The sequence below is a fragment of the Indicator indicator genome, chromosome 21, assembly GCF_027791375.1.
Source record: "Indicator indicator isolate 239-I01 chromosome 21, UM_Iind_1.1, whole genome shotgun sequence".
NCBI classification, from domain to species: Eukaryota; Metazoa; Chordata; class Aves; order Piciformes; family Indicatoridae; genus Indicator; species Indicator indicator.
Window position 1 is genome coordinate 12,917,225 of NC_072030.1, and position 26,403 is coordinate 12,943,627.

The 26,403-nt window shown below is 49.2% G+C and overlaps 1 protein-coding gene across 1 annotated transcript in view; it reads right to left on the reverse strand.

Moving 5' to 3' along the window:
- The window catches only part of PLCB2 (phospholipase C beta 2), a 45,858-nt gene that overhangs the window by 10,129 nt on the left and 9,326 nt on the right, over positions 1–26,403 (reverse strand). Inside the window, exons 4-24 of the mRNA XM_054390584.1 lie at positions 20,133–20,273; positions 19,587–19,666; positions 19,198–19,251; positions 16,524–16,599; positions 15,872–15,972; positions 15,451–15,617; positions 14,553–14,699; positions 14,301–14,458; positions 11,825–11,907; positions 10,839–10,923; positions 9,203–9,374; positions 8,274–8,371; positions 6,586–6,682; positions 5,504–5,588; positions 5,018–5,142; positions 3,849–4,003; positions 2,703–2,867; positions 2,220–2,319; positions 1,711–1,815; positions 695–780; positions 510–606 (exon numbers count right to left, since the gene is read on the reverse strand). Coding sequence (XP_054246559.1) covers positions 510–606; positions 695–780; positions 1,711–1,815; positions 2,220–2,319; positions 2,703–2,867; positions 3,849–4,003; positions 5,018–5,142; positions 5,504–5,588; positions 6,586–6,682; positions 8,274–8,371; positions 9,203–9,374; positions 10,839–10,923; positions 11,825–11,907; positions 14,301–14,458; positions 14,553–14,699; positions 15,451–15,617; positions 15,872–15,972; positions 16,524–16,599; positions 19,198–19,251; positions 19,587–19,666; positions 20,133–20,273 — 2,377 coding nt within the window. The remainder of the gene's footprint in view (positions 1–509; positions 607–694; positions 781–1,710; positions 1,816–2,219; positions 2,320–2,702; positions 2,868–3,848; positions 4,004–5,017; positions 5,143–5,503; positions 5,589–6,585; positions 6,683–8,273; positions 8,372–9,202; positions 9,375–10,838; positions 10,924–11,824; positions 11,908–14,300; positions 14,459–14,552; positions 14,700–15,450; positions 15,618–15,871; positions 15,973–16,523; positions 16,600–19,197; positions 19,252–19,586; positions 19,667–20,132; positions 20,274–26,403) is intronic.

Consider the following 26,403-nt stretch of genomic DNA (forward strand, 5'->3'; position numbering starts at 1 on the left):
TCAAGGTTTCTTCTATGAATTTATGAACAACCTTCTGGCACTTCCAACAATACTACACTTTTAACATATGTTGTCTATCCTGTAAGGCCAAGAGAGTGCCAGTATGAAAGGAACAAATGTATTTTCAGGACAATCTTTCTCTGCTAGAGCTTCTTTGAGAGATTCTTTAACCCTAGCAGTTAATGTTGGCTTTGTGTTTTGATGTCTATCAGACATGGTGCTGAGGGACATGGTTTAGTGGTAGTGGCTTAGCAGCAGTGATGGGATTGAGCTCCAGGCAAGTGGTTGGACTTGATCTCAAAGGTCTCTTCCAACCTCAACAGTTCTATGATTCTATAAATCCATAACTTCTTTCCAGTTCATCTGACTGGTCCAAGTTCAGTAGCGTTTGCTTGTTATGTTAATGGCTCCCTACTTAATCTTGCAGTCAACACCCAGGACTGTTTCTTCCCACCCTTGAGTGGGCAGACCTTCCCTTCTAGCTCAGCCCACACCACCCACAACTTTACCTGCAGGCCCATTTGGAAGAGGAATCCCCAGTTTCCAACTGGAGTCTGATATCCCGTTAGCTTCAGCAGATGGGAGGTTCCTGTGTGTGCCAGGCCTCTAAAGCAAAGATCATCAAAGCTCCATTACTTCAGACTGAAGCCACTCAACATGCTGTAGAGATGACAACAGAGCATGACAAACTCACCTCCACTGAGCCATCCTTCAGCTTAACTGATCTCTTGTCTTGCAGACTGAAGAACTTGATGGGGTTGGAGAGAGCAATAGTCAGATCTACAAACAAAGAGAAGGCCTTTGCTCAGATTGTCACCTAACCCACTGGACTCTGACTTCCCTTGACTTCTGCTCTCCTTTCTGGCCTGGGCAGGGGTATTTTGTGTTCTCTACTTGTCACAAGCTTCTCTCTGACAGAACAATGGGAGGGGTTCATCTTCACCTCGGTCCCTTTCTGAGGTGCTGGCTCACACCTGATGTTTAGGGCATCTCTGTGAAGCTGAGTAGAGCATCCTGCTCCCAAAATCCAAAGCCAGGCTCAGCCTTTGCAACCTGCACAGCTCCCTGCTCCAAGCCTAGGCCATGCTGTACAAACTTGGCCTTTTTGATGAGTATCTGTTAAACCCCTCAATCTCACAGGATTTCCCCCTTGAACAAGGTTCCTCTGCAGGAGCAGAGGGGAAGAGGGAGTAAGAGTGAGGAGTATTCCCAAAAACTTCTGTGGCTGATGCTGTTGCATTCTGTGTGGCTTTGCTCAGGACTTTAGAAGTTTTGCTGTCAATACTTTCAGTGGGCTTCTCTCCTGACTGACCTCTCACTGTGTGACCATCCCCTTTTTAAGGGAAGATCACCCTGTCTCAGCACCAGCAAGAACATCCTTCTCTTCAAGCAGGGAAGAATGCTCCTGTGCTCCCTAAAGCCCTGTTCTCAGTCCCTAACAGTTATCTGAATAAAAACAGTGAAGAGATTCACCCATTCCAAAAGAGAGAGACAGCCACATCTGCACTGCACATCAGGTGTGTGTGCCTCCACCCATACAGGCAGGGCTACAGAGCAAGCATCCCATCCATGCTCTCCTGATGAAAGCAGCAGTGTGACAGGATGCTGGCAAGGAATTAAGGGTGCAGCAGGAAAGCAACCCCCAGGCTGGAAAAACGCTTCTGGATCAGAGTTTGGCCAAAGCCAGAGCTGCCTCCACATGGACTCTACCTGCCCAGGCATCAGGGACGTAGTCCTTCACCTCCAGGTAGACGAAGAGCGAGGGCATGGTGAGGGGCATGTTGCTCTCGCTGCGCAGGCAGACGTGGTGGTAGCCTGAAACCAGAGGAGAAAAGCTGTCCCCTCTTGGCTGTGTGCTCCAAGAGCAAAACAAATTCTTTCTTTACAGAGGGTGTGGGAAATGAATTAGGGAATTAGGCCAAGGCTATGACAGGATCAATTTCAAGGCTTCACTGCCTGCGGGAATCGCAGAGCCACAGAATGGTTTGGGTTGGAAGGGACCTTAAAGATCAACTCCTTTCAACCCCCCTGCCATGGGCAGGGACACCTTCCACTAGACCAAGCTGCTCAAGGCCCCATCCAATCTGGCCTTGAACATCTCCAGGGAGGGAGCATCCACAAATGGAGATTAAGTAGCAAAATATACATCTGTTCATATCTTCCTTTCAATTAATAGGTCTCCAGGGCTCAAAAGCTGCAGGAATTTCCACACCATTTACCTGAGTGCACTGCAATGACAGGAATGATGCGATGCCCAATGAACTTCCCTCCTTCCTCCCAAGCCACAATTTTGAGAGAGGCCAACTCAGGCATCATGATCTAAAGGAAAAAAAAACAAAATAAGGCACCAACAGAGAAGCACAGAATCATTGAATTGTTTGGGTTGGAAAAGATCTCTAAGATCATGGAGTCCAACCATCAACCCAACACCGTCACGGCCATTAAACCATGTCCTCAAGGGCCGTGACCACACATTTCCTGAACACCTCCAGGGCCAGTCACTCCACTGCCTTCCTGGGCAGCCTGTTCCCAGTGCCTGGCCACTCTTGCAGGAAAGAAATTTTTCCTGATTTCAGTCGATTTCCTCTCATTCTGTCACCTGATGCTGGAGAGAAGAGACCAACTCCCACCAAAGCCAACAAAGCCTCCAGAGGCAGGGCTTGTAGCCAACAGGACCTTTAGGGATTCACTGATGTAATTACCTTTTCAAACACAAAAGCCTCCTCTTTCCAGACAGGGTTAATGGAATTGGCAGTGGAGGTCAGCTTGGTTCTGTATTTGCGTTTTGTGTCCCTTGGCAACCCAAACAACTCAACTTCCACATAAGTCTTCACACTGCGGTCAGAGAGGAACTGACCAGAGAGTATCTAGGAACAAACAGGAACAGCATTAGCAGCTGCTGAAGTGCACAGAAGAACCCACCCATACCTTCACCCCAAAGTCCTTCTCCCACCAAACCACAACAGGCTTTTCTTTTACCTCCACCCATGTTTTTTTTTGCTTCAGCACTTTCTCCAACCTTCTCCCTTCCCCATCACCACAGCCTTGGCTTCTGTGTGGCAGATGCAAATTTTCCATTTTCATGCGATTATGATTAATTTAAAATAGTGAACAGCCTGGGAGTTGCCATGGTAACAACTCTCCCACAGGACTCTCTGGGTTCATTTCCCACTAAGAACTCCACAGGGTACCAAACAGAGGGGATAGAGATACCAGTTATACAATCATAGAATGGTTTGGGTTGGAAGGACCTTCAAGATCATCTAGTTTCAACTCCCTGCCATGGACAGGGACACCTCCCACCAGCCCAGGTTGCTCAAGGCCTCAGCCAACCTGACCCCTCCAGGGAGGGGGCATCCACAACCTCCCTGGGCAACCTGTTCCAGTGTCTCACCACCCTCGCTGTAAAAAATTTCTTCCTAATCTCCACTCTAAATCTCCTCTCTTCCAGCTCAAAGCCATTGCCCCTCATCCTATCATTACAAGCCCTTGTAAAAAGTCCCTCCCCAGCTCTCCTATAGCTCCCTTCAGATACTGGAAGGCTTCTCTAAGGTCTTCTTAGAGCCTTCTCTTCTCCAGGCTGAGCAGCCCCAACTGTCCCACCCTGTCCTCACAGGGGAGGTGCTCCAGCCCTCTGATCATCTTTGTGGCCTCCTCTGGACCCACTCCAACAGGTCCATGTCCTTCTTGTGTTGGGATCACCAGACCTGGATGCAGTACTGCAGGTGGGGTCTCACAAGAGCAGAACAGAGTGGGAGAATCACCTCCCTGGTCCTGCTGTTCACCCTCACAGGCAAGGTGCCAGGAGGGGGCTGCCAGGGGAGGGCCAGCCCCATGGTGGTACTTGCCGTGACGGAGAGGGTGCTGGCCACCACCACGTCGATGCGGTCCACAGAGAAGGGATCAAACTGCTTGTCTGGGCGCCTCATGAATTCATGCTTCAGCAGATAGCCACACTGCCCGTTGAACTCAAAGAGAGCCATGTTCTGCTGCATGGGGACATCTGCCAGAGAGGAACACCATGTCTGTGGGACCCCATCATGTGGCTTGTATGCTCTGAGTGAGCTGGAAGATGCTGTACTTTTAGCTCCTGCTAGCCAAAGGCTCACAAAGCCACAGCAAAAACTAATTAAAACCTCTCTGCACCCCACAGGGAAAAATATGACAGCAGCTGCTGTAAGGTGAGTGCTTGGCTTATGATTGCATCGTAAGCCATGGCTAGGACTATATTAAAACCTGCTTTAGGAAGTCCCTGCTGGTTTGGGGTGTGAAGTAAATAGCTGCCTGCACCCCTCTGCTCCTTCCCCTTTTCATTTTGAGTCCCCTCTAAGTTCATATCCACTGCCCCTTCTCTTGAGATCACTGTCTCCTGGTTTCTGCACCTGTCTTCAAGATGACATCCTCAATATTACAGCCTCTTCTTAATTAATCTCTCACTCTCTTTTGAATTGGCTTCTTTTTTTTTTTCTCCCACTGATCCTACAGCTTGTGTCCTACACTCTCTGTACACAAGACACTCCTCAGAGGAAGGAAGGGGATAAAGAAGAGCTTCATCTGGAGGCTTTTATTTCCTCCTCATGCTGGTTGTGCAGCAAGGGAAGGTTTTTCTTCCCTGTTCAGGTCAAAATACTGGAAATTATAGCACAGACAGGCCAGGCCTGCAGCCGGATGGGCTCTGCGTGCCTCCTTACAGAAGAGGAAACAACTTGGGGGAAGGAGGAGCTCCATGAGCATTTGTGAATATTATTTAGTCTGACATCATGTTACAGGACAGCCAGAGATTGTACCCAGGATGACAGTAGGTCCATGTGTGTCTGCAGACACAAGTGTGTAGGACATTGTGTGCCAGGTTTGTGCTGGGCCAAGCAAAGTGCCTGGGCCTGTGGGAGATGGAGTCAAAGAACAATGCTGTGGGAGAAAGCACACAAAGGTGCTCAGGGAAACAGCAGCGAAGGAGAGCCAAGGAACACAAACACACAGCCTCCACTCAGCAGCTGGAGGACAATGTGGCACTCACCCATGGTCTGGAAGTTGAGTGCCACCATCTGACAGCCGACGTTCCAGAACATCTGGGGCATGTAATTGGAGGAGTCCATCCGGGTGCCTTTGGGGTAGATCCTGCTCATCTGGCGCTTGTTGTATCTACAGATGTGCTATTGGAAACAACTCTGGAGCACTCCTGGGGCCAGCTCATGAACTCTGGTGTGGAAACTGTTCGAGCTCTGCTACCAAATGCTCAGACCCTTCCCGAGAAGAGGAAGAGAGAGGCTCTGGCAACAAGAGGCTCCTTTCTCACACCCTTGCCACTTAAGGACAAGCACCTGGCAGCCTTGCAGCAGGATGCATGCTGCTGAGAATCTCTGAAGAGCCCCCAAAGCCACCCTGGGAGATCCCACATCTCCAGCACCTGCACACTTTGTGTCTCTGATGAAGAGTTTACCAGTTCTGAAACCAGAAGCCACCACCAACCAACCACACAAGACAAAGGTGGCCGAAAGGATACTCCACAAACTGCACAGGGAACTTGGTTAGTAGGTCATAAGCCTTCAGCTCGGTGAAGGAGGAGATGACATAACTCCGGTTCTTCTCTAGAGGCAGCAGACAAGGAAGCATTCAGAAGAAAGGCAGCCCCAGGCCCCAAGCTGTGTGTAGGGACCAGGGGACCCAAGGAGCACTTGGCCTCTTCACTCCCACTTTCTACTAGGTATCATTTTCTATCAAGGCAATTTACCTTCTCCTGGTCCCTGAAAAAGGGAGTGGACAATAACAGTCCATCAAAGGTGGTTTGTTTGCCAGAGAGACCATGGTTGTGTCCTGCTGGACAGGAGCACGGACAGGATGGACTCAAACCTTGAAGGGCAACAATTTTGCCCATCTCCTTCTGGATTTCAATGACATTTAGAGAATAGATCCTGTCCAGAGCTTTAGTTCCAAATGAATCCAAATATTCAGTCTTAGAACTTATGGAATCATAGAACTGTTGAGGTTGGAGGACACCTTTGAGATCATCACGTTCAACCACTGCCACCAACCCACATTCTTAAGCCAAAGTCTTGCACCAAGTCCTTTATTTTGTCAAGTTCCCTCTTCTTCACTCTCCTGTTTTTCTCCTTTTTGTTTCACCAACCAAACCAGCTCACTCAAAGCTAGACCCAAATGTGGGAAGTGTTTAGAGGAACCTATGTGCCTGAAGAAACCATGTGCATGGTCAGTCTCTCAGATGTTCCTCTGCCCAATCACCACAAAAGAGGATAGCCAGGCACATACATTCAGAAAAGCTGGGCTCATCCCTGCCTTCAGAAGCAGCAAAGCAAGCCCATCAAGATGTCATCAGCATCTAGGCTCTTTGTTTTCACCCTCAGCTGTACAACTGGGACCAGTATCTGACACCTCCCTGTCTTCTCCTTACCAGTACCTTACTACAGGGAGGAGGGCAGAAGGGATGTGTCTGACTATGTGGAGGTTGTGGGGAGAACACAACAGAAAATGGGTGAAAGGCAGGTGGAGAAGAGCAGCACCTGAGAGCACTGCTCTCCTGGGTTGGGTGGACACGTGACAGAGCTGAAAAAACTGAGCTGGACTTACGAGCAGAGACTTCAAAGGAGTCAAATTTGATGGGCTGTATGTAATTAACAAGGCTGGACATCTCCTCGTAGGCTGTCACCTCCAAACCAGCAGTGCCCTGAGCAGAAGCAAGACCAGAGAGAAGAGAGATGATGAAACAAAACATGCCTGGGCTTCATAAAGGACTCTGGTGGCTGCCCTGACAAGTGCACACCAGTTTCTTTGGTTTCCTGGTCCTCTGTGTGCAGCACAGACAGGACTGCAGCTCCCAGGTGGCTTCTTAAAAACCAAATCTGGGGCACACAGAGAGGGATCACAGAATCACAGATTGGTAGGGATTGGAAGGGACCTCTGCAGATTATTGAGGCCAACTCCCCTGCCAAGGCAGGGTCACCTGAAGAAGGTCACACAGGATCAGATCCAGGTGAGTCTGGAATGTCTCCAAAGATGGAGACTCCAACACCTCTCTGGAGAGAACCAGGACCTGTTTAACCTCTCAAAGCACAGAACCTGGGAAAAATCAGAGACATTTTCCTCCACTCTGAGGAGAAGGAAATGAAAAATGGTTGGGTTTTTTAGTTTGGTTGGTTGGTTAAGGTTTTTTGGTTTTGTTTTGTTTTCTATTCAGGGTGATGCTGACCTTCTCCCTTCACCTTCAGCAGCAGTACTTCATGTTTCAGTAACAACTTCTATCACACTAAGGCTCTCCAAACAGCCTGAGGCAGAGTTATCTCCCAATCATGCAGCAGATCAGAGTCAGAAATAACAACTCTTCTGTCATATTCTCTGTGCTTGCAACGTAGAATCACAGAATCATAGAATGGTTTGGGTTGGAAGGACCTTCAAGATCATCTAGTTTCAACTCCCTGCCATGGACAGGGACACCTCCCACCAGCCCAGGTTGCTCAAGGCCCCATCCAACCTGACCCCTCCAGGGAGGGGGCATCCACAACCTCCCTGGGCAACCTGCTCCAGTGTCTCACCACCCTCGCTGTAAAGAATTTCTTCCTAATCTCCACTCTAAATCTCCTCTCTTCCAGCTCAAAGCCATTGCCCCTCATCCTATCATTACAAGCCCTTGTAAAAAGTCCCTCCCCAGCTCTCCTGTAGCCCCCTTCAGATACTGGAAGGTTTCTCTAAGGTCTTCTTAGAGCCTTCTTTTCCCCAGGCTGAGCAGCCCCAACTGTCCCACCCTGTTCTCGTAGGGGAGGTGCTCCAGCCCTCTGATCATCTTTGTGGCCTCCTCTGGACCCACTCCAGCAGGTCCATGTCCTTCTTGTGTTGGTGGCACCAGAAGTGGACATAGTACCACCAGAGCAGAGGGGCAGAGTCACCTCCCTGGTCCTGTTGGTCACACTGCTTTTGATGCAGCCCAGCACAGGGTTGCCTTCTGGGCTGCCAGTGACTATTGCCTCCACCACTGCACCAACTGACACCCCCAAGTCCTTCTCCTCAAGACTGCTCTCAAGCCATTCTCCAGCCAGCCTATATTTGTACTTGGGTCACCATTTCTCTTATTTAGTTTCTCCTGGAAAAAGGAGTGTTGCATGAGTGAAGGAAAGCCCCAGCTGGTCACAGCCCAGTTCATTCCTCTTTGCACTTTGAGCTTTTTCTCTATTCAACATGGTGAGGCCCCAGAGAAAACTGGAGGATAGAATAAAAAACTCCCACAACATCCAGAAAAGGAGCAGAAACCACAATGACAGTACCTCATCAGACTGCATCTTTTTAATTTCCTCTTCATCCAGGTTTCCAAGGTGTTCATCCTCTTCCTCTGGTTCCTCTTCAGCCACATCACCTGCCCAGACTGAGCACACACAGCCCACATCAGCAGAACACTGAGATAAGGCACTGCTGATTGCTAGCTATGGAGAGCTCTGCAAACCTCAGAGCTAGGTCAGGCAGGAACAAGGAGTGGAAGAATCACACCATGTCATCAGCCCAGTCCAAGTAGGAACCAGCACACTCTGGTCTACCACCCTCCAGACCAAATCTTTCCTCCTGCAGGCCTCCCTCACACCCCAGCAGTGACAATCACAGGGCTGTTTTCCCCACTGAGGTCACACACATTCCTGGGAAAAAAAATGTCCATTTTAGATGTTCTGCAGTGGTGCTCACCATGCCTTCATCTGCTCCTGCCATGATAGGGATTGAAAATTCACTGTTCTGCCACAAATTCCTTCAGCACAAAGGGGTGACAGCCTTGAGACTGGAGGAAGGGAGGAGAGTGGGGCTGAAGGTTCTATAAACCTTCAAAAACCTCAGAGTGAAGAACTAGGCCATGGTGAATTTGTGGTTATCAGAGAGCTACAAGCAGGAAAACATGATCCACCCTTCCATCAAACCAACAGCAGGTGTCTACCATGAGTTCCCAACTCATGCAGCCAGATGCCCCAGAGTGGGCAAAGAGCTAACTGATGGGCAGGGCATAAGCTGATTGTCTCTTTGGCTTGGAATGAGGTGCTTGAAAATATTTTGAAGATAGAAATTCTCTGCCAAGCTTATGCTGCTTCTTGAGATAACTGAATTAATGACAGTACTGCCTTGCCTCAAGCTAGTATTGGGTGATGTGGAAGGTCTCCTGTGGACCAGACTTGCTCATCTAGCTAGACTAGTTCCACTCCCCCTTCAGACATACCAGTATCTTCAGCATCCACAGGGGGTGGCTGCTCCATGATTTCTGGTTCCACATTCTTCCCTTTCTTCAAAGAGTTCTGCCTCTTCCCAGATACAGATTGGTTCTTTTTGTTCTTAATCAAGATTTTCCCCAGGAGATCCTTAGGACTTGGCAGAGGAACTCCTGGCTTCAGCTGCAATACAAACTTCATACTGAATTCTCCTCACAGACAGAATTCCAACACTCATCTGCCCTGTCCCTCTCCATACCCTTGCTCTGGCCATTTACTGGTGAATGGACACATCTCTCACTCACTGCACACTCTAAGTTCTCTCTTTTCTGGTATATCCCACTACATTAATGAAGAATTTCACCTTTGATTTCAGACCAGCATTTTGAGGGCCTCTCTCATTCTGCTGCCTGCACACCCCATACTGTTCCCAATCACCTCTCCTCCACCAGCAGCTAGAAATCCATCTACATGTCCTGGAGGCACCCCCACACCTCTGGCTTTTCACATTCCACCTACTTCTCTCATTATCCCAGAGCCTCACTCCTGGATCAGTGCTGGGGCCAGATTGAAACACTCTGCCTGCAGCAGATTTGAAAAACAGATCCCATAGTAGGTGGCTCATGACAAGGATGTGAGTCAGACTGTGCTGCTAGACCCACACTCCCCCTGCAGATAATTTAGCTAATTTGGTGTTCAAGAAAGTGTGGCCATGGCACTCTGGGATGTGGCTTAATGGCCACAGTGGTGTTAGGTTGACAGTTGCTCTCAATGATCTTAGAGGTCACTACTGACCCAAACAATTCTCTGATTCAATGCTATGATAATACCCTGAGCTGCTCTCCACACCTCCACACCCCTCAGTTTCTCCCCATTGCCTGGACAGTGACATAGGTCTGGCCAGTGGGCAACTGCTGATTTGCTCACTGCTTCTTCTCAGCTCTTCTTCTGACCTCAGTGCTTCAAAAGAGATGCCTGGCTAGGTGTCTCAGCTCCCCCCTCCACAGAGCAGAGGCACTGCCTGCTATTAGTAAATCACTGTCTGTTCACAAGAGAGCTGAAGCAGCAGCAACATGCATGAGGGTCACCAAAGTTGTCCCTGTGTCCAAAACACACATATAGAAGGAACCTGATGGCTAGGGTCAAGTAGACCAGGAGCTTTCCTCAATTCTTCTGAGTACTGGGCTCTGCATGTCCCTGAACTGCCCATCTATGCCTGGGAGGGAGAATTATCCAGGCTGGAAGCAGGAATTGAGGTGCATTGGTAAGAAGAGCCTGAAATGCTGCTAAGCCCTTGTTCCTGTTTCTTTGCAAAGCAAGGACTGGCAGACAGACCTGACACAGCCAAAGCCACAGTGTACAAAGCCACAGTGACTCCTCTTGGCACAACTGGCACAGCTTGGCTACCTACAGCTCCGCTTCCAAAGTCCCTCGAGTCACAGAGTTAAACAAGAGCAGAGCCAGGCGAGTGCTTAGGAGAATCTCTGGGACTAAGAGGTCTTCCAGCCACTGTGCTGCTCACCGGGATCGTTTGTCCAGAGCACCATCTTCTCTTTCACTGCCCTTGCATCCGTGGTGGCATCTCCTAGCACCAGCAGTGATCAAGTTTTCCCCAAACACCTCTCCTCCTTCCCAGCTTGCACTTACTGGGTACTTCTCCAGAGGCTCTGTCAGTAGCATGTCTCCAAAGATGGTTCTGCAGTACTCAGCCATCTTCGCCTGCTGCTTGGGCCTGAGGAACAGAGAGATCAAGCAGGAGTGACCAGGAAGTCAGATACCCAACTTCAGAGCTTAGCAAGAATCACCCCCCTGAGATCCACGTGCTCTCCCCAGTTAACTACCTCTTGCCTTCACACAGATACTCTGCCGGTCCTCAAGTCTCTTCCCAGCCCAGCTCCCATCTGTTCATCCTGAGCTAAAAGCCTGCACAACTGTGGCCACTTTCCCTCTGCAGCTCATGGCTCAGTTTTCAGCTCCAACACACCTCCTGCTGCTGCAGAAGTCCCAGTCATAGAATCACAGCCTGGTTTGGGTTGAAGGGACCTTTAAATCCCCCATCAGTGAGCAGGGACTTCTGAAGCAGGCCCTTTAGAAGGGCAATGAAGCTGGTGAAGGGTCTGGAGAACAGGTCTTGTGAGGAGCAGCTGAGAGACCTGGGCTTGTTTAGGCTGGAGAAAAGAAGGCTGAGAGGAGACCTCAATGCTCTCTACAACTCCCTGAAAGGAGGTTGGAGCCAGGTGAGAGCTGGTCTCTTCTCCTTAGCATCAGGTGATAGAACAAGAAGCAATGGCCTGAAATTGTGCCAGGGGAAGTTTAGGTTGGATGTCAGAAAAAAAATTCTTTGCTGCAAGAGTGGTCAGGCTTTGGAACAGGCTGCCCAGGGAGATGGTGCAGGCACCATCCCTGGAGGTGTTCAAGAAATGTGTGGACCTGGCACTTGGGAACATGGTTTAATGGCCATGGTGGTGGTGGGCTGAAGGTTGGATCTGATGATCTTAGAGGTCTTTTCCAACCCAAACAATTTCATGATTCTATCTTTTCATGTTTCACTTCAGCTCAGGCACTCAGAGCCCAGCAGCACTTTCTTCTCTGGACAGCAGAGAACGCAGACCTCCCAGGCACCAGATACTCACGAGTCCACGTGGTTCTCAAAGGACAGGATGACAGGGTAGAGAGATGTCTTAAAAGCACTTTCTGCAATGGCCTCAATGGCATCCTAAACAGGAGGTAATGGTCAGAAAGAAGATCAGCACTCATTACTAATAGAGACACTCAGGACCTCTTATGGAAGTGACTCCAAACTGACCACTGTCAGGAGCTTCACTGTAAGGTAACTAAACTTCTCCCAGTTAGGTGGTGAGAAATGTTCTCATCATAACCACCCAGATTTCCAGCTCCAGAGGACACAGCATGCAGCTAAACTCTACAGACTGCATCAAAACTGAAGCTGAAGTTTCAAGGTGAGTTTTGATTTTTGTTACCTTGTTCAGTGTATACACAAATGGCTGTGAAAGCATCCTGCCAGACAGGCCACAGCCACTTGCACTTTGAACAGGCAGAGGAAGGTGCACTCAGCACCAGATTCAGCTGCTTCAAATCCTACTTGCCTCTGAACCTGTCCAATTTCTCTCACTTCATCTGCTAATAAAATCCTGGCTAGCAGCAGAGAAAAGTGGAATGTTCAGTACCAAGTAGTGTTTCTGACATTTCAAAAGCAAACACCATGGAAACGTTCTCAGCATTAATGAGGTAAGAAAAAGTAAACATATTTTCCTTCCCCAAGCCCCTCTTAAACTGCCACTACATTTCCACTCTTCTCCTTGCTGGTGCTGCTAATTGACACAGCAGAGCAGAGTCATTTGCTCCTGGGCAATTACAGTCCCCCAGACCCTGGTTTATGCACTTATAGTCCCTTACTTCCCCAAACCCTGCTTCAGACATCATTTTAGCACACAGGGAGGCTGCCACAGCTGCTCCTTCATGGACCACTTGGACTCTGTTACAGAAACCAGGAAGGTTCAGAGGAGAACAGAGGGCTACAAAGATGCTGATAGGTCTGGAGCATCTCTCTGATAAGGAAAGACTGAGAGAATTTTCAGGTTGGAAAAGAGCATCCTGAGGGGGATCTCATCAATGCTGATCAATACTTCAAGGGTGGGTGTCAGGAGGATGGGACCAGGCTTTGTCCACTGGTGTTAAGTGACCAGACAAGGGGCAATGGGCATAAACTGCAACATAAGAAGTTCCATCTGAACATGATGAGGAACCTCTTTAATTTAAGGGTGCTGGAGCCGTGGAGCAGGCTGCCCAGAGAGATGGTGGAGTCTCCATCCCTGGAAACACTCCAGACCTGATGGGATGTGTTCCTGTGTGACCTTCTACAGGCAACCCTGCCTTGGCAGGGGGCTTGCACTTGATCTCCAGAGGTCCCTTCCAACCCTTAACATCCTCTGATTCTGTGTTTGACAAGAAGCTACAGAAAAAGCTACTTAAAGGCCATAAGCAGTGGTGGGAAAGGGAGAGTGGTGTGGAGGGAAAGATCTGTGGATTAGATCCAACTCAAAGCTGGGCACGTGCTACATAAGCAAGTTATAATTTCCTTAAGGTACAGTCATAAGCTTTAGCAGATCTTGGCAGCTACAGCAGCCACAGCTGTCACTATTCCTCCTCTCTGCAGTGAGCTGCTGAGCCAAAAGCAGCAGTGGTGCTGCAGGACTTGGGAAATGACTGATGCTGAACATGACGATCTCTCTAGTCTGAAGGACTGTGTTGGGTTTTTTCAACCCCCACACATAAATATTTTAGTAATAGTGAAGTGTGGGAACTGTGAGGACAACAGGGAACCAGAATAGGGAGCTTTAAAAGGAAGCTCCAGTCCTCCTGTGGGCAGTAGTGGTGTAAAGGAGAGCAGGAAAAAAATGAAGTGTGATGTGTTGGGTTTAACCTGCAGAGCTGATTGTAACTTCTGTGGTTCTATGGCCTGTATTTCCAAGGGAGAAGGAGGCTTTGTGCTGTGCTGCTGAAGCCTGGGAGCTGAATCCTCCAGGCAGCCATCTGCCTAGCAGGCTAGAGGGCAGCTGCTCCACTGAACACATTCCACACACTCATTGCATTAGACAGGAATTGAAACCCATTCCTCCTGAGCTGCCACCATGTGAGGCTGTGGGCACAAAAACCTGCTGCAGAGCAGGCAGAGGATGAACTCATTTTAACTGCTTGGCTTTCTGACGTGCATCTATCCATAAACTCACCATCCTCATGTAACTTGCTGGCCATACATCCACCTTGTTCCAGAGCCCTGTGTGTGAGCCACATGGATTCGACCATCTCTCCATCTCCTACCTGACTGCCTGCATTTCCCTCATTCATTCATCTTCATCCAGCTAACAGCCTCTCTTCTGGTCCTCCCACTCCAAAAACGTACACAAACTCCATCCTTCATTCTACCTACACATTCATTCACTTATCACCTCCCCATCAATCTTCCCCTCTCAAACATCTTTGCCCTCAGCCCAGCCATCTGCCAGCTCCGGCAGCCAGCCTCCTCAATCTGAGATCAGTCTAAAACCAAGCAGGGGAAAGGATAGATGGAGAAAACTCCTTCCATACCTTGAAGAGGATCTCAGTAGTCATGGTGAAGCCATGAGTGATGATGGGCTCCTCATCCGGGGGCCGGCCCTTCCAGCAGTCCAGCTCCACGCAGCGGCAGCCGGCCAGCAGCGTCTGGCGATACATCTCGGGAGAGGAGATGCCAGAGAACTGGCCAGCTGGGGAAAGCAGAAAGAGGGAGGCTCCTCAGCATCACTCACCCATCCCCAGCAGTGGTACCTATGTGCTGGGGCTGACTGGAACTGCTCCTACCTGTTAAATAGGTGTTGTGTGAGGAATTGATGAAGTAGTGGGAGAGTGGCTGGGTCATGTCCTGGTACAGCAGCAGTTTGTCCAGTGCTACAACATTGTTCTCAGGGCCACAGAGAAACCAGACCATCCCCTCTGGAGACAACTGTCCTGCATGGAAAACAGAATCCCAGAAAGGTGGGGATTGGAAGGGACCTCTAGGGATCATCCAGTCCAAGCCCCCTGCTAAAGCAGGGCAGCCAGAACAGCTTGTCCAGGAGCACAATGCCCAGGGGAGTTTGGAAACTCTTCAGGGAAGGAGACTACACAACAAATACGGGCAGCTTGCTTCAGGCCCCTAGCACCCTCACACCAAAGAAGTTTCTCCTTATGGTCAAGTGGAACCTCCTGGGTTCCAGTTTGTGCCTGTTGCCCTTGTCCTGTCCCCAGACACCACTGACAAGAGTCTGGCCCCATCCTCTTGCCCCTCATAGGTCTTGCTGAGCACTGAGAAGATCCCCTCTCAGACTGCTCTTCTCCAGGCTAAACAGCCCCAGGGCTCTCAGCCTTTCCTCCTCACAGAGATGCTCCAGGCCCCTCAGCATCTTCCCAGCCTCCACTGGACTCTCTCCAGTAGTTCCCCATCTCTGTGGAACTGGGGAGCCCAGAACTGGACCTAGAACTCCAGATGTGGTCTCTCTAGGGCAGAGGGGGAAGAGAAGCTCCCTCAACCTGCTGGCCACACTTCTTCATGTCCCCCTCAGAAACAAAATGGTTCTGGCACCTCCTTGCTGGTGTAACACAGGGATTTGTAAGAATCAGGCTGACTGCTCCCCTGAGAGCCAGGACAGCAGAAGACATGAGACCCTCTGCTGGTTTCATACTATCTCTAGAGCAAAACTTTGGGCTGATGAGGACTCACCTCTCTGGATGTTAATCCCACTGGGCTCATACTTCTCTATGAGGCTCTGCACCTGCTCAGGTTTGGCTGGTGGGAACAGGATGTCGTTGAGGCGAGAGTCTCGCTGCTTCTTGTTGATAAACTTGGCCAAGTGCTCCTTGGTCATGTAGGGCTTTGCTTTTAAATGGCTATGGTGAGAGAAGGACAGAGGAGCAGAGGTGACCCTGAATCAATCCTCCTGATGATGACAGTTGAGTGCCCACAGCACAGTGAGGTCTCATCCTCTCTATTCAGGCTGTGAGTGCAAGTGTTAAGTGCACTGGCACTGTTTTGTAACCTGGGTTCCTGCCTTTTTAAGGCTTGAGACCAGACAAACCATAAAATCCCCTTGCCCCTCCTTTTGCCACAAGAGATCAAGTTCTGTGGCTTGAGGGAAACTTACTGTGAGGTAAATATCTCATCAATCTCAGGCCGTGGACACAGGTTCATGAGGAAGGTTTTGTACACAGTCTCAGGGAAGTCCTCTGGGTTGATGGCATCATTCTGAGGACACATTAAAGACAGGTTAACATCACACACCCATGATGGCTTTCACCCCTTCATGAACACCCCCAGCCCAGCACATGTTTGTGACTGGAAGCTCTGGAAGAACAGATGGAGAAGCACCATAATGCCCCACTGCAGAAGGGACACTTATTTAAACTGCCACTTGGTGCCTCTTGTGTGATGATACAAAGCTCAAGCTCAGTGCAGTGGTAGGAGTTGTGAGGCCTGGACTGTACTCTGTGGGTTGGCAGAAGCCAACCAAGATTAACCATCAGATTTGTTGCTTCAAAGAGCAGAGAGTGAACCAGGGAGAAAGAAAGGTGCTGCCTCTTGTGCCACCTAACACAAGTGATGGAGTTGTGTTAAAGCAACACAAAGAGTGAGAACTGATCCCAGCTGCATTTAAGGCATGGCAGATGGTGGTAAGGAAAAAGTCTCACAGCAACCAAGAGCATCTGGGCTGATGATTTTTCATCATCACAGTCAGAGCAGACAAACAGATTCTTCTCAAACTAGCAAGACCTTTGGCTACCCAGTGAAACCCTTACCTTGCCCTTTGGAAGATGACAAGCACTTAAGGCTGCTTCTACCCTCTTCCTGTCTGCAGGAAACATCTGAAAAATACTGAGCAGAGAGGGGAAAAAGAAATCACCAGAGTGCAGCAGGAGGGGAGTCAGAAAGGCTGGGTTTGGGTGGCTGGGAGCTGCAGCCAGAATGCAGGACACTCAAAATGCACAGTGAAGGAGTCAGACAAGATGACTGTAAACAAGAACAAGAGAAGAAAGACAGTGTCCTGCAAGGGAGTAACTGAGGTACCAGATCCTACACACTGCAGTGGAGTGCTGACTGCTGCCATGGAGAAGGTTGAGGGGAGGCCTCATTGCTCTCTCCAGCTCCTGAAGGGAGATTGCAGTGAGGCAAAGGTTGGTCTCTTCTCTCAAGTAACCAGTCACAGGATGAGAGGAAATGGCATCACATTGTGCCACAGAAGGTTTAGGGTGGACAGGAGAAAACATTTCTTTGCTGCAAGAGTGGTCAGGCATTGGAACAGGCTGCCCAGGGAGGTGGTGAAGTCACTGTCCCTGGAGGTGTTCAAGAAATGTGTGGACCTGGCACTCTGGGACACAGTTTAGTGGCCACGGTGGTGTTGGGTTGATGGTTGGACTGGATCTTAAAAGTCTTTTCCCACCTTAAGAATTCCATGATTCTATGACTCTGTAAAAGCCCTGTCACTAAACTGCATCAAACTCCCTCTTCTCTGTCCTCCCCTGCTGCTGGTGGAGGTGTCTCCTGTGGTAGCATACTCATGCCACCACACATTCCCCAGGACACCATGGCAGTAGCTGGCATTAGCAAGGAAGAATTTGTAGTCAAGACAACATCCAAAACCAGCAAACAAACCTCGTGGACATTTGCTGCTTTGGAAGAAGGGAGAATTCTCTGGAACCAAAATCTTGCCATGAACTCAAGGAACAAACTCATGACGCAGGCACAGAAGTGCTACATGGGACTTGGTGTCATGGCCATGGTGCTGTTGGGTTGACTGTTGGACTCTATGATCTTAGAGGTCTTTTCCAACCCAAACAATTCTATGATTCATTTGGGAAGCTGAGTGCTGGTCTGCAGGGCAAAACTCACTTGGTCAAGCCTTCAGCTTTGAGCAGCCTGTGCTGCACTAGGGAACAGTACCAAGAACTGCACTTCCCCTGCTTTCAGAATATCCCAGTCAGCAGCAACGAGGTCTCCTCTGTGGATAAATTTAGATGCCAGCTCCATTAAGCTTTTGGCATCACAGCTGCTCCCAGCCAAAAAAAAGGGGGAACAAAAAGTGCCAAATGTGTTGACAGGTGGACAAGTGCTCAGAGGGAGCTGCAGCAGACATATGCAAACCCAGCCTGCCTTTTGCAAGGCAAAAGCTGCAGCACCTGGGTTATGACTCAGAAGGGATTTAAATCCCCCAAAAGAAAGGATCATAAGAGTCCTCAGAAGGATTCAGATACGGATTTTGAAAGCCTTACATACACCTGGCACCTGGAGATACAGAGTGGTTTGGTAACTCTGGCCCTTAATGTGGACATTTAATGATCTAATGTTTTACACACAGAATCACAGAATGTTAGGGGTGGGAAGGGACCTCTGGAGATCAAGTCCAACACCCCCTGCCAAAGCAGGATCACCTAGGGCAGGTCACACAGGAGTACGTCCAGATGGGTCTTGAGAGTCTCTAGAGATGGGGGCTCTACAACCTCTCTGGGCAGCCTGCTCCAGGGCTCCAGCATCCTCACAGCAAAGAAGTTTCTCCTCATGTTGAGGTGGAACTTATGTTCCAGTTTGTGTCTGATGTCCCTCATCCTATCATAGGACACCACTGAAAAGAGTCTGCCCCCTTCTCCTTGACAGCCACCCTTCAGATATTTGTAAACATTAATAAGATCTCCTCTCAGTTTTCTCCAGAGTAAACAGCCCCAGGTCTCTCTCCTCTCCTTTCCATACCCTTCCTTGGGAGGAACCAAGGTGCAACAGGAGTCCTTCCATGGTCTGAATCCTGAGAATGATCTCTACCTCTTAGGTGCAGGAAGAACAGGCAGCTGAAACAACTGGACAACCATCATCTTACCAGTCTGAACACACAATAAACAAATATAGAATCACAGAATCATGGAATGGTTTGGGTTGGAAGGAACCTTAAGAATCATCTATTTCCAACCCTCTGCCAGAGACATTTTCCACCACTCTGAGGAGAAGGAAATGAAAAATAGTTGGGTTTTTTTTGGTTGGTTGGTTAGGGTTTTTTGGTTTTGTTTTGTTTTCTATTCAGGGTGATGCTGACCTTCTCCCTTCACCTTCAGCAGCAGTACTTCATGTTTCAGTAACAACTTCTATCACACTAAGGCTCTCCAAACAGCCTGAGGCAGAGTTATCTCCCAATCATGCAGCAGATCAGAGTCAGAAATAACAACTCTTCTGTCATATTCTCTGTGCTTGCAACATAGAATCACAGAATCATAGAATGGTTTGGGTCGGAAAGGACCTTCAAGATCATCTAGTTTCAACTCCCTGCCATGGACAGGGACACCTCCCACCAGCCCAGGTTGCTCAAGGCCCCATCCAACCTGACCCCTCCAGGAAGGGGGCATCCACAACCTCCCTGGGCAACCTGCTCCAGTGTCTCACCACCTTCACTGTAAAAAATTTCTTCCTAATCCACATATCCATACTCACTTCCTGACAGGAATCTTCCCCTCTGCATTCAGCTGCATCTTCAGCTTCACCAGGCTGTGGAAAGAAATAATCAAGATTATGAAAGTGCATTTGTACAATTTTAGAGGTTCTATTAAGTAAGGAGACAGAGTCTAACAGTTAACTGAAAATCAAGGTCCTACAAACTGTCCCCTTACCCTCAGCCACAGCCTGTTCCTGTTTCTCAGGAAGGAAGAATGGGCAAATTATTAAAGCTTAAATATCAGAAAGACTCCTCTGAAGTGTGTGAGATTCAACAAGGTCAAGTGCTGCACTTGGGCCACAGCAGCCTACGAAGGGGAAGACTTCTGTTGCTAGCAGAGGCAGTAGAGGAGTGCTCTGGAGGCCAAGGTGTGTCAGAAATCACTCACATTTTCTCCAGGAAGGTGTACCGAGACGCGTTGGCCGTGAGGGGGTTCCGCACAATGGCCATGATGTCCTCTGCCCAGCTCTGGGAACAAACACACACAGGACAGAGAGCTTTGGGACTGCCCCAAGAAGTACACAGCAACAAGCATGGAAAGGTCAAGGACCTGGCCTGATACTGCTGGGCTCCAAACCCCAACAAGTGCTCCTCCAGCTTGCCTGTATCACCTTCCTCCTGCTTACAGATACCAGCAGCTGAAACTTCTCCACTGAGTCTTCTCAGCTGTCTGGTTATCCACACAGAGCACACCAATGACATACTAAAGTTCTTCCACTGGTCCTCCTCTCCACGCAGGGCAGAAGCTTCTAGAACCATGGAGGTACCACACCTCACTGGAACATAAACCTATTTGTTTATAACCTTGCCAGAAACACTGGCAGGGTTGAGTTCTCCATCTTTCCCTCTTCTCCCTTACTTCTGGGATTACACTGGGATTACATACTTCCTTACACTGAGAAGCCCTTCCCAAGAAGTGCTTCCTTGCCCTCACCTTGCCAACGTTCTCCTTGTAGGACACAAAGTTATGGAAAGTGAGGTCCACCATGTCAGGGCCAGACACAACAGTCAGAGTCTTAAGCAGGAAGGTGCTGTGAGGGTAATCCAAGTTAAAAACCTCTCGGAGCTTCTGGCACTGCAAAAGAAACAGAACAGATGGGAATGAAGGGAGAAAGAAGCAAACTGCAACCAGAACACCCAGAAGGTCTAACTAACACTTAGAAATAGTTTTATTCCTCACTGTAAATCCCCAGGGATTATACTTCCGATAGGATGAGAGGAAATGGCATCACATTGTTCCAGGGGAGGTTTAGGTTGGAGATTATGAACAATTTCTTTGCAGAGAGTGGTCAGGCACTGGAACAGGCTGCCCAGGGAGGTGGTGGAGTCACCATTCCTGGAGGTGTTCAAGAAATGTGTGGCCACGGCACTCTGGGACATGGTTTAATGGCTGTGGTGGTGTCAGGTTGATGGTTGGACTTGATGATCTTGGAGGTCCTTTCCAATCAAAACAATTCTATGATTCCAAGGTCTGGCATCAGCTTTAGACCTGGTTACTGGAGGGGCTTCACTCTTCCAAGCGATTTTCTGCTGGTTGTCAGTTGCTACAAGTGGATTTTTCCATAGCAAGTGCAGTCTCCTGCAGTGGTGGCTCACCAGAGATTCATTTTGTTAAGTAGAAGGCTCATCTGATTAGTCACACTTGTATTTCATCACCAAATGGAAGTATTTATAGAATCTCTTTAAATTATTTAGCATTTTCTGCATTCCTACATAAGGCATCACTAAGCCAAGGAATCCTGGAGTTGTACTGAAGGTCCCTATTTATCATGAAAGGATAAAATTCCCAGCTCCTAGAATAAAGCACAGCAATTCATAGAATAAAATCATGGAATTGTTTGGGCTGGAAAAGATCTCTAAGATCATCCAGACCAACCATCAACCCAACACCACCATGGCCATTAAACCATGTCCCCAGGTGCCATGACCACACATTTCTTGAATACCTCCAGGGATGGGGACTCCACCACCTCCCTGGGCAGCCTGTTCCAATCCCTGACCACTCTTTCAGCATAGAATTTTTTTCTAATATCCAACCTAACCTCCACTGGCACAATTTCAGGCCATTGCCTCTTCTTCTGTCACCTGATACTAGGGAAAAGAGACCAGCCCCACCTGCCTCCAAGCTCCTTTCAGGGAGCTATAGAGAGCCAGAAGGTCTCCATTCAGCCTCCTCTTCTCCAGGCTCAACAACTCCAGGTCCCTCAGCTACTCCTCACCAGAGCTGTTCTCAAGACCCTTCACCAGCTTCTTGACTTTCTCTGGACACATACAGCAACTCAATGATCTTAGAGGTCTTTTCCAACCCAAACAATTCTTTGATTCTATGACCTCACCTTTGGATTTGCTATAAACTTAGAGCTCCTACAAAATCAGCTCAGCTCAAGTTTAGTGGCTTGATCCCTGCTGCTAACTGGGCAGTGTTGGCTTCCCAGAAGGTTTTTCCTGTTTTCTGCAAGTTAGAGAATTTCTCAGAATGCTCAAGTCTTGCTTTGTGAGCAATTTTCCTTCCCAGAAGCAAGCAGCCCCCTCATACCCACATCTCCTTTCCCTGCTCACAACAGCTTCTCGATAGAGCTGAACTTTTCAACACGAGTGGCGAAGCATTAGGATCTTCACTCTGAATTCAACTTCACCTTACAAAGCTGCTGGTGTTCCTTCAGCTTCCTCACCTCTCCTGCTGTAAATCATATGCAGCTGAGACAATGGAGAACTTGTGGTTTGTGCTGAACTCATTTCCTGTATTTGTTACAGACCAGCTCCTCCCAGCCCTTCCTCCTCTGCAAGCTGGTGTTGCTGGCTCTCCAGCAGCTGTTTCTCCTCATACCATGTCCCCAGCGAGCTGCACCAGAGCTTCTGCCTTCACCCAGGCATGCTCTGCCAGACAAAGCTGACCCATGGCATGGCTGGTAGCAGCCTGATCACCTTCTGAGAAGTCATTGTTCCCATTAGCCTTAGCCTGTGCCACTTTTCACACGTCATGGCCTTTATCAACATTAGCTTATGACACCTCCCAGTGCCTCAGTGAGGATAGCTTCATTTTATGAGAAGCAAACTGCAACAGAGAAAGGAGAGGATCATCTTAGGGGGGATCTAAATTGGGTCAGATTTTCCTAGTGACTGATTTCCTTCCTGGCCTTAAGCAAGTCACTCACTCTGTGCTGCTGTTTTGCATGGGGATTATCTCCCTCATGGGATAAAAGCACCTTCAAATGAAGATGGTGAGAGACGACCAGAGACTGTGTCCAAGGGCACAGAACCTGATGCCACGGCTCTTCCATCACCTTTGGCACCTTCTGCAGCAGCAGCTTCACGAGGTCATCACTTAGAGTCAGGTTGCAGGTGGCCATAAAGTCAAAAATAGGAATGAAAAGCAGGACAACTGCATTAGCCATGCAAATCAGAAAGCAAACAGGCTTAGCAAATCCACTTAAAAATCTCAAGCAAACAGAAAACAGCTCACAGGAGAGAGGCTGAAACACAGACTCAGCTTCCATTCCACTTCACAGAATCACAGAAAGCCCTGGATTGGAGGGGACCCTCAAAGATCATCTTGTCCACAGACCCCTGCAGTCAGCAAGGACATCTCCAACTACAGCAGGCTGCTCAGAGATGCATTAAGTATGACCTTGAATTTCTCCAGGGATGGGGCCTCTGCCACAGCTCTGGGCAACCTGTTCCAGTGTCTCAGCACCCTCACTGTGAAGACCTTCTTCCTAACATCCAAACATCCCAGCCTCCTGATTTGCCTACCCCTCATCTGTATGAAGCAGACTCAGTCCAGAGAAAAGCAAATTCCCATGCAAATATAATCAAAGAGCCAGGCCTAAAGCAGAGGGCAGAGACAGTCCTTTCTCCACTTGAAATGGATGTGCCACAGCAGCACTTCGACTGTCTGGTGTCTTCTCCCTGGGACTATTCAGCCTGGAGAAGAGAAGGCTCCAGGAAGACCTTAGAGGCCTTCCAGTACCTGAAGGGAGCCACAGGAGAGCTGGGGAAGGACTTTTGACAAGGGCTTGTAGTGATAGGGTGAGGGGTGATGGCTTTGAGCTGGGTGAGGGGAGATTGAGACTGGAGATTAGGTAGAAATTTTTTACAGTGAGGGTGGTGAGACACTGGAACAGGTTGCCCAGGGAGGTTGTGGATGCCCTGGTCTAGAGGGAAGTGTCCCTGCCCATGGTAGGAGGTTGGAACTAGATAAGCTCTAAGATCTCTTCCAACCCAAACCATTCTATGATTCTACAGTTGTGTTTGGTATCTTTGAAATGCACTATGTCATGCAGTACTTGTGGTATTAGAAGACAGGACATGACAATAAGTCTTCTCTTTTGGAGAAGAAATATTGTTTGGGTGTCAGAAGGAGAACCAGAATTAATCAACTGCCTTTGACTGCAGGAAACCTTCATGTCCTCATTCACAGCACAGCTCCATCACAGGATTCACTGCAGGACTGATAACTGTGATGCAGGGGGGCCAGCCTATCTCCGTGACAAGCATCTCAGCAAGACGAGGCAGAAAAAAACCCCAGGCAGATGAAGCACTCTCAGCTTTCACTGGGGCCTTATCTAAAGGAAGCAGAACAGGCAGCAGCAGCACAGATTCACATGGCACGAAACAGCCTGCGGCGCTGGGGAATCCAGCGGGAACAGCCTGCCAGGCAGAGATGCAGACTCTGCAACTCAGCAGCTTCTGGCTCAGCAGAGAGATGGAAGGGGCAGGAAAAGGCCCAGCAGGACAGCAGGCTATTATTCAGACATGTCTGTTTCCTCACTGGCCCCTGCTCCACTGTTTATAAACCTTGCACGAAGCACAGGCTCCCGCCGCATTCCTCCCGCACGCACACAGCAGCTCGCCTCCATCCAGCTGCTTGTGGTCACTCGGTTGTTTGGAGGCTTGAACACCAGACTTTGTTTAATTCCAGCCTGAGTCCTCAGTGCTGAGATGATACTCAGTATCCAGATCTGACCACCCACCATGTGTTTATGGTGTACAGCTAAGCCCCTGCTGAACCCCAGCTGCAACCTGAGTGCTCCCTGTGTTGGTGGCTCCTGAGCCTGCTCACCCCTGTCTGGTGACAGAATCACAGAATGGTTTGGGTTTGAAAGGACCTTAAAGATCATCCAGTTCCAAACACCTGCCATGGGCAGGAACACCTTCCACTAAACCAGGTTGCTCAAGGCCTCATCCAACCTGGCTTTGAACACCTCCCGCGGGAGAGGGCATCCATGACTTCCCTGGGCAACCTCTTCCAGTGTCTTACCACCCTTGCTGTAAAGAATTTCTTCTTAATCTCCAGTCTCAATCTCCCCTCTTCCATCTTAAAGCCATTGTCTCTCATCCTGTCATTAGAGGCCCTTGTCAAAAGTTCCTCCCCAGCTCTTCTGTAGCACCCTTCAAGTACTGGAAGGCTGCTCTAAGTTCTCTCTGGAGCCTTCACTTCTCCAGGCTGAGCAGCCCCAACTCTCTCAATCTGTCCACACAGGTGAGGTTCTCCAGCCCTCTGATCATCTTTGCGGTTCTCCTCTGGACCTGCTCCAGCAGGTCCATGTCCTTCTTGTGTTGGGGGCATCAGACCTGGACACAGTACTCCAGGTGAGGTCTCCCAAGAGCAGAGCAGAGAGGTAGAATCACCTCCCTCATCTTGCTGGTCACACTGCTTTTGATGGACTGCTTCCTTCTGGGCTGCTACAGACCATTGCTAGCTCATGTTGAGTTTTTCACCAGCTGACACCCCCATGTCTGTCTTGAACCACTCTTCACCCACCTTGGATTTGTGCTTGGGATTGCCCTGATCCAGGTGCAGGACCTTGCACTTGGCCTTGCTGAACTTCATGAGGTTGGCATGGGCCCACCTCTCCAGCCTGTCCCAGCCCCTCTGGATGCAAACCCTTCCCTCCAGCCTGTCAACCACAAACTTGCTGAGGGTACCTCAATCCCACTGTCCATGTCCCTGACAAAGATGTCAAACAGTACTGATCCCCTGGGGGTATGCCACTCATCATCTCAGAACAGGGCCTGTGAAATACCTTCACATCACCTTCTCCCTTGTACATGCTCAGTTCAGAGTCTCCGTCTCTGGGAACAACAGCAACAAAATCCATGTGAAGGATGAAACTGGCTTGTAACCATGACAGTCAGAAAACACAACTTCTGGGTTTAGGAGAAGTGATGCTTGTTTCAAAGCCAATGCCTGCTGAGATGTCTAAACAAAACCCAAGATGAAGCCAACAAACCATTATGGATTTTGGTCCCAATTATTACATTCCCTGCCAGCCTTCTGGTGTCTTGGTGCATCAGAAGGGGAAAAAAAAAGAAAAAAAAGACTGTTATTGTTCCTTGTTACTCAAAGGAAAACACAGAACTGCATGGTAATGAACATCTTGATCTGCTCCAGCATGCTGCTGAACCACAGTCAATGGCTTTCTGTCTTGTCTCAGCTCTGTTCAAAGGCCCTGCTACTTCTTGTCTTTATTGCTCTTGAACATCTGCCAGAGTTCGTTCTGCCCTGTCTCTCCAAAAGAAACCCCATGGAGAAGGTATGCTGCAGAACACTGAGCAGCTCTCAGAGCAAAGCAAGCACAGGGGGTGAGAAGGGGAATGCTGCCTGTGCACAGGAGAGGTCAGGGGAGGACTCGAGGGCTCTGTGGGAGGGCAGAAGGAAAGAGGAAAGCCATTGTTTAAAGACAGCACCAGTGTCCTCACCTTCAGGCAGGAAGCATAGAATAGTTTGGGTTGGAAAAGAGCCCTAAGATCAGTGAATCCAACCACCAATCTATGACCACCATGGCCATTAAACTATGTCCCAAAGTGCCTTGTCCACCCATTTCTTGAACACCCTTCTGGGGCAACTTCTGGCATTGGCATTTCTGGGTTTACAGTGGGACTCAGTGATCCTAAAGCTGTTTTCAAACCTAAATGATTCTATGAAGAGCAGTGGTCCTTCTCACTTGGAAGAGGCTCCTACTGCTGCCAGCCCTCAGTGAGTGGTCCATTGTCAATGCCACTCTTACTCTGCTGAGCACTGCAGGCTGACTACCTGCTTCCCAAACACTTCAGTATCACAGAGGGGCCCAGCAGCCCCTGCCCCTCCCAGCCTGCAGGGACAACGCTGTGACTTGTGACAGTGCTGGCACAGGAGTGTGCATGGTGGCAGCTCTTTTCAGAAGTGGTTTTCTGCGTGGGTGCTCTGGTGGTGTTCTTGTGCA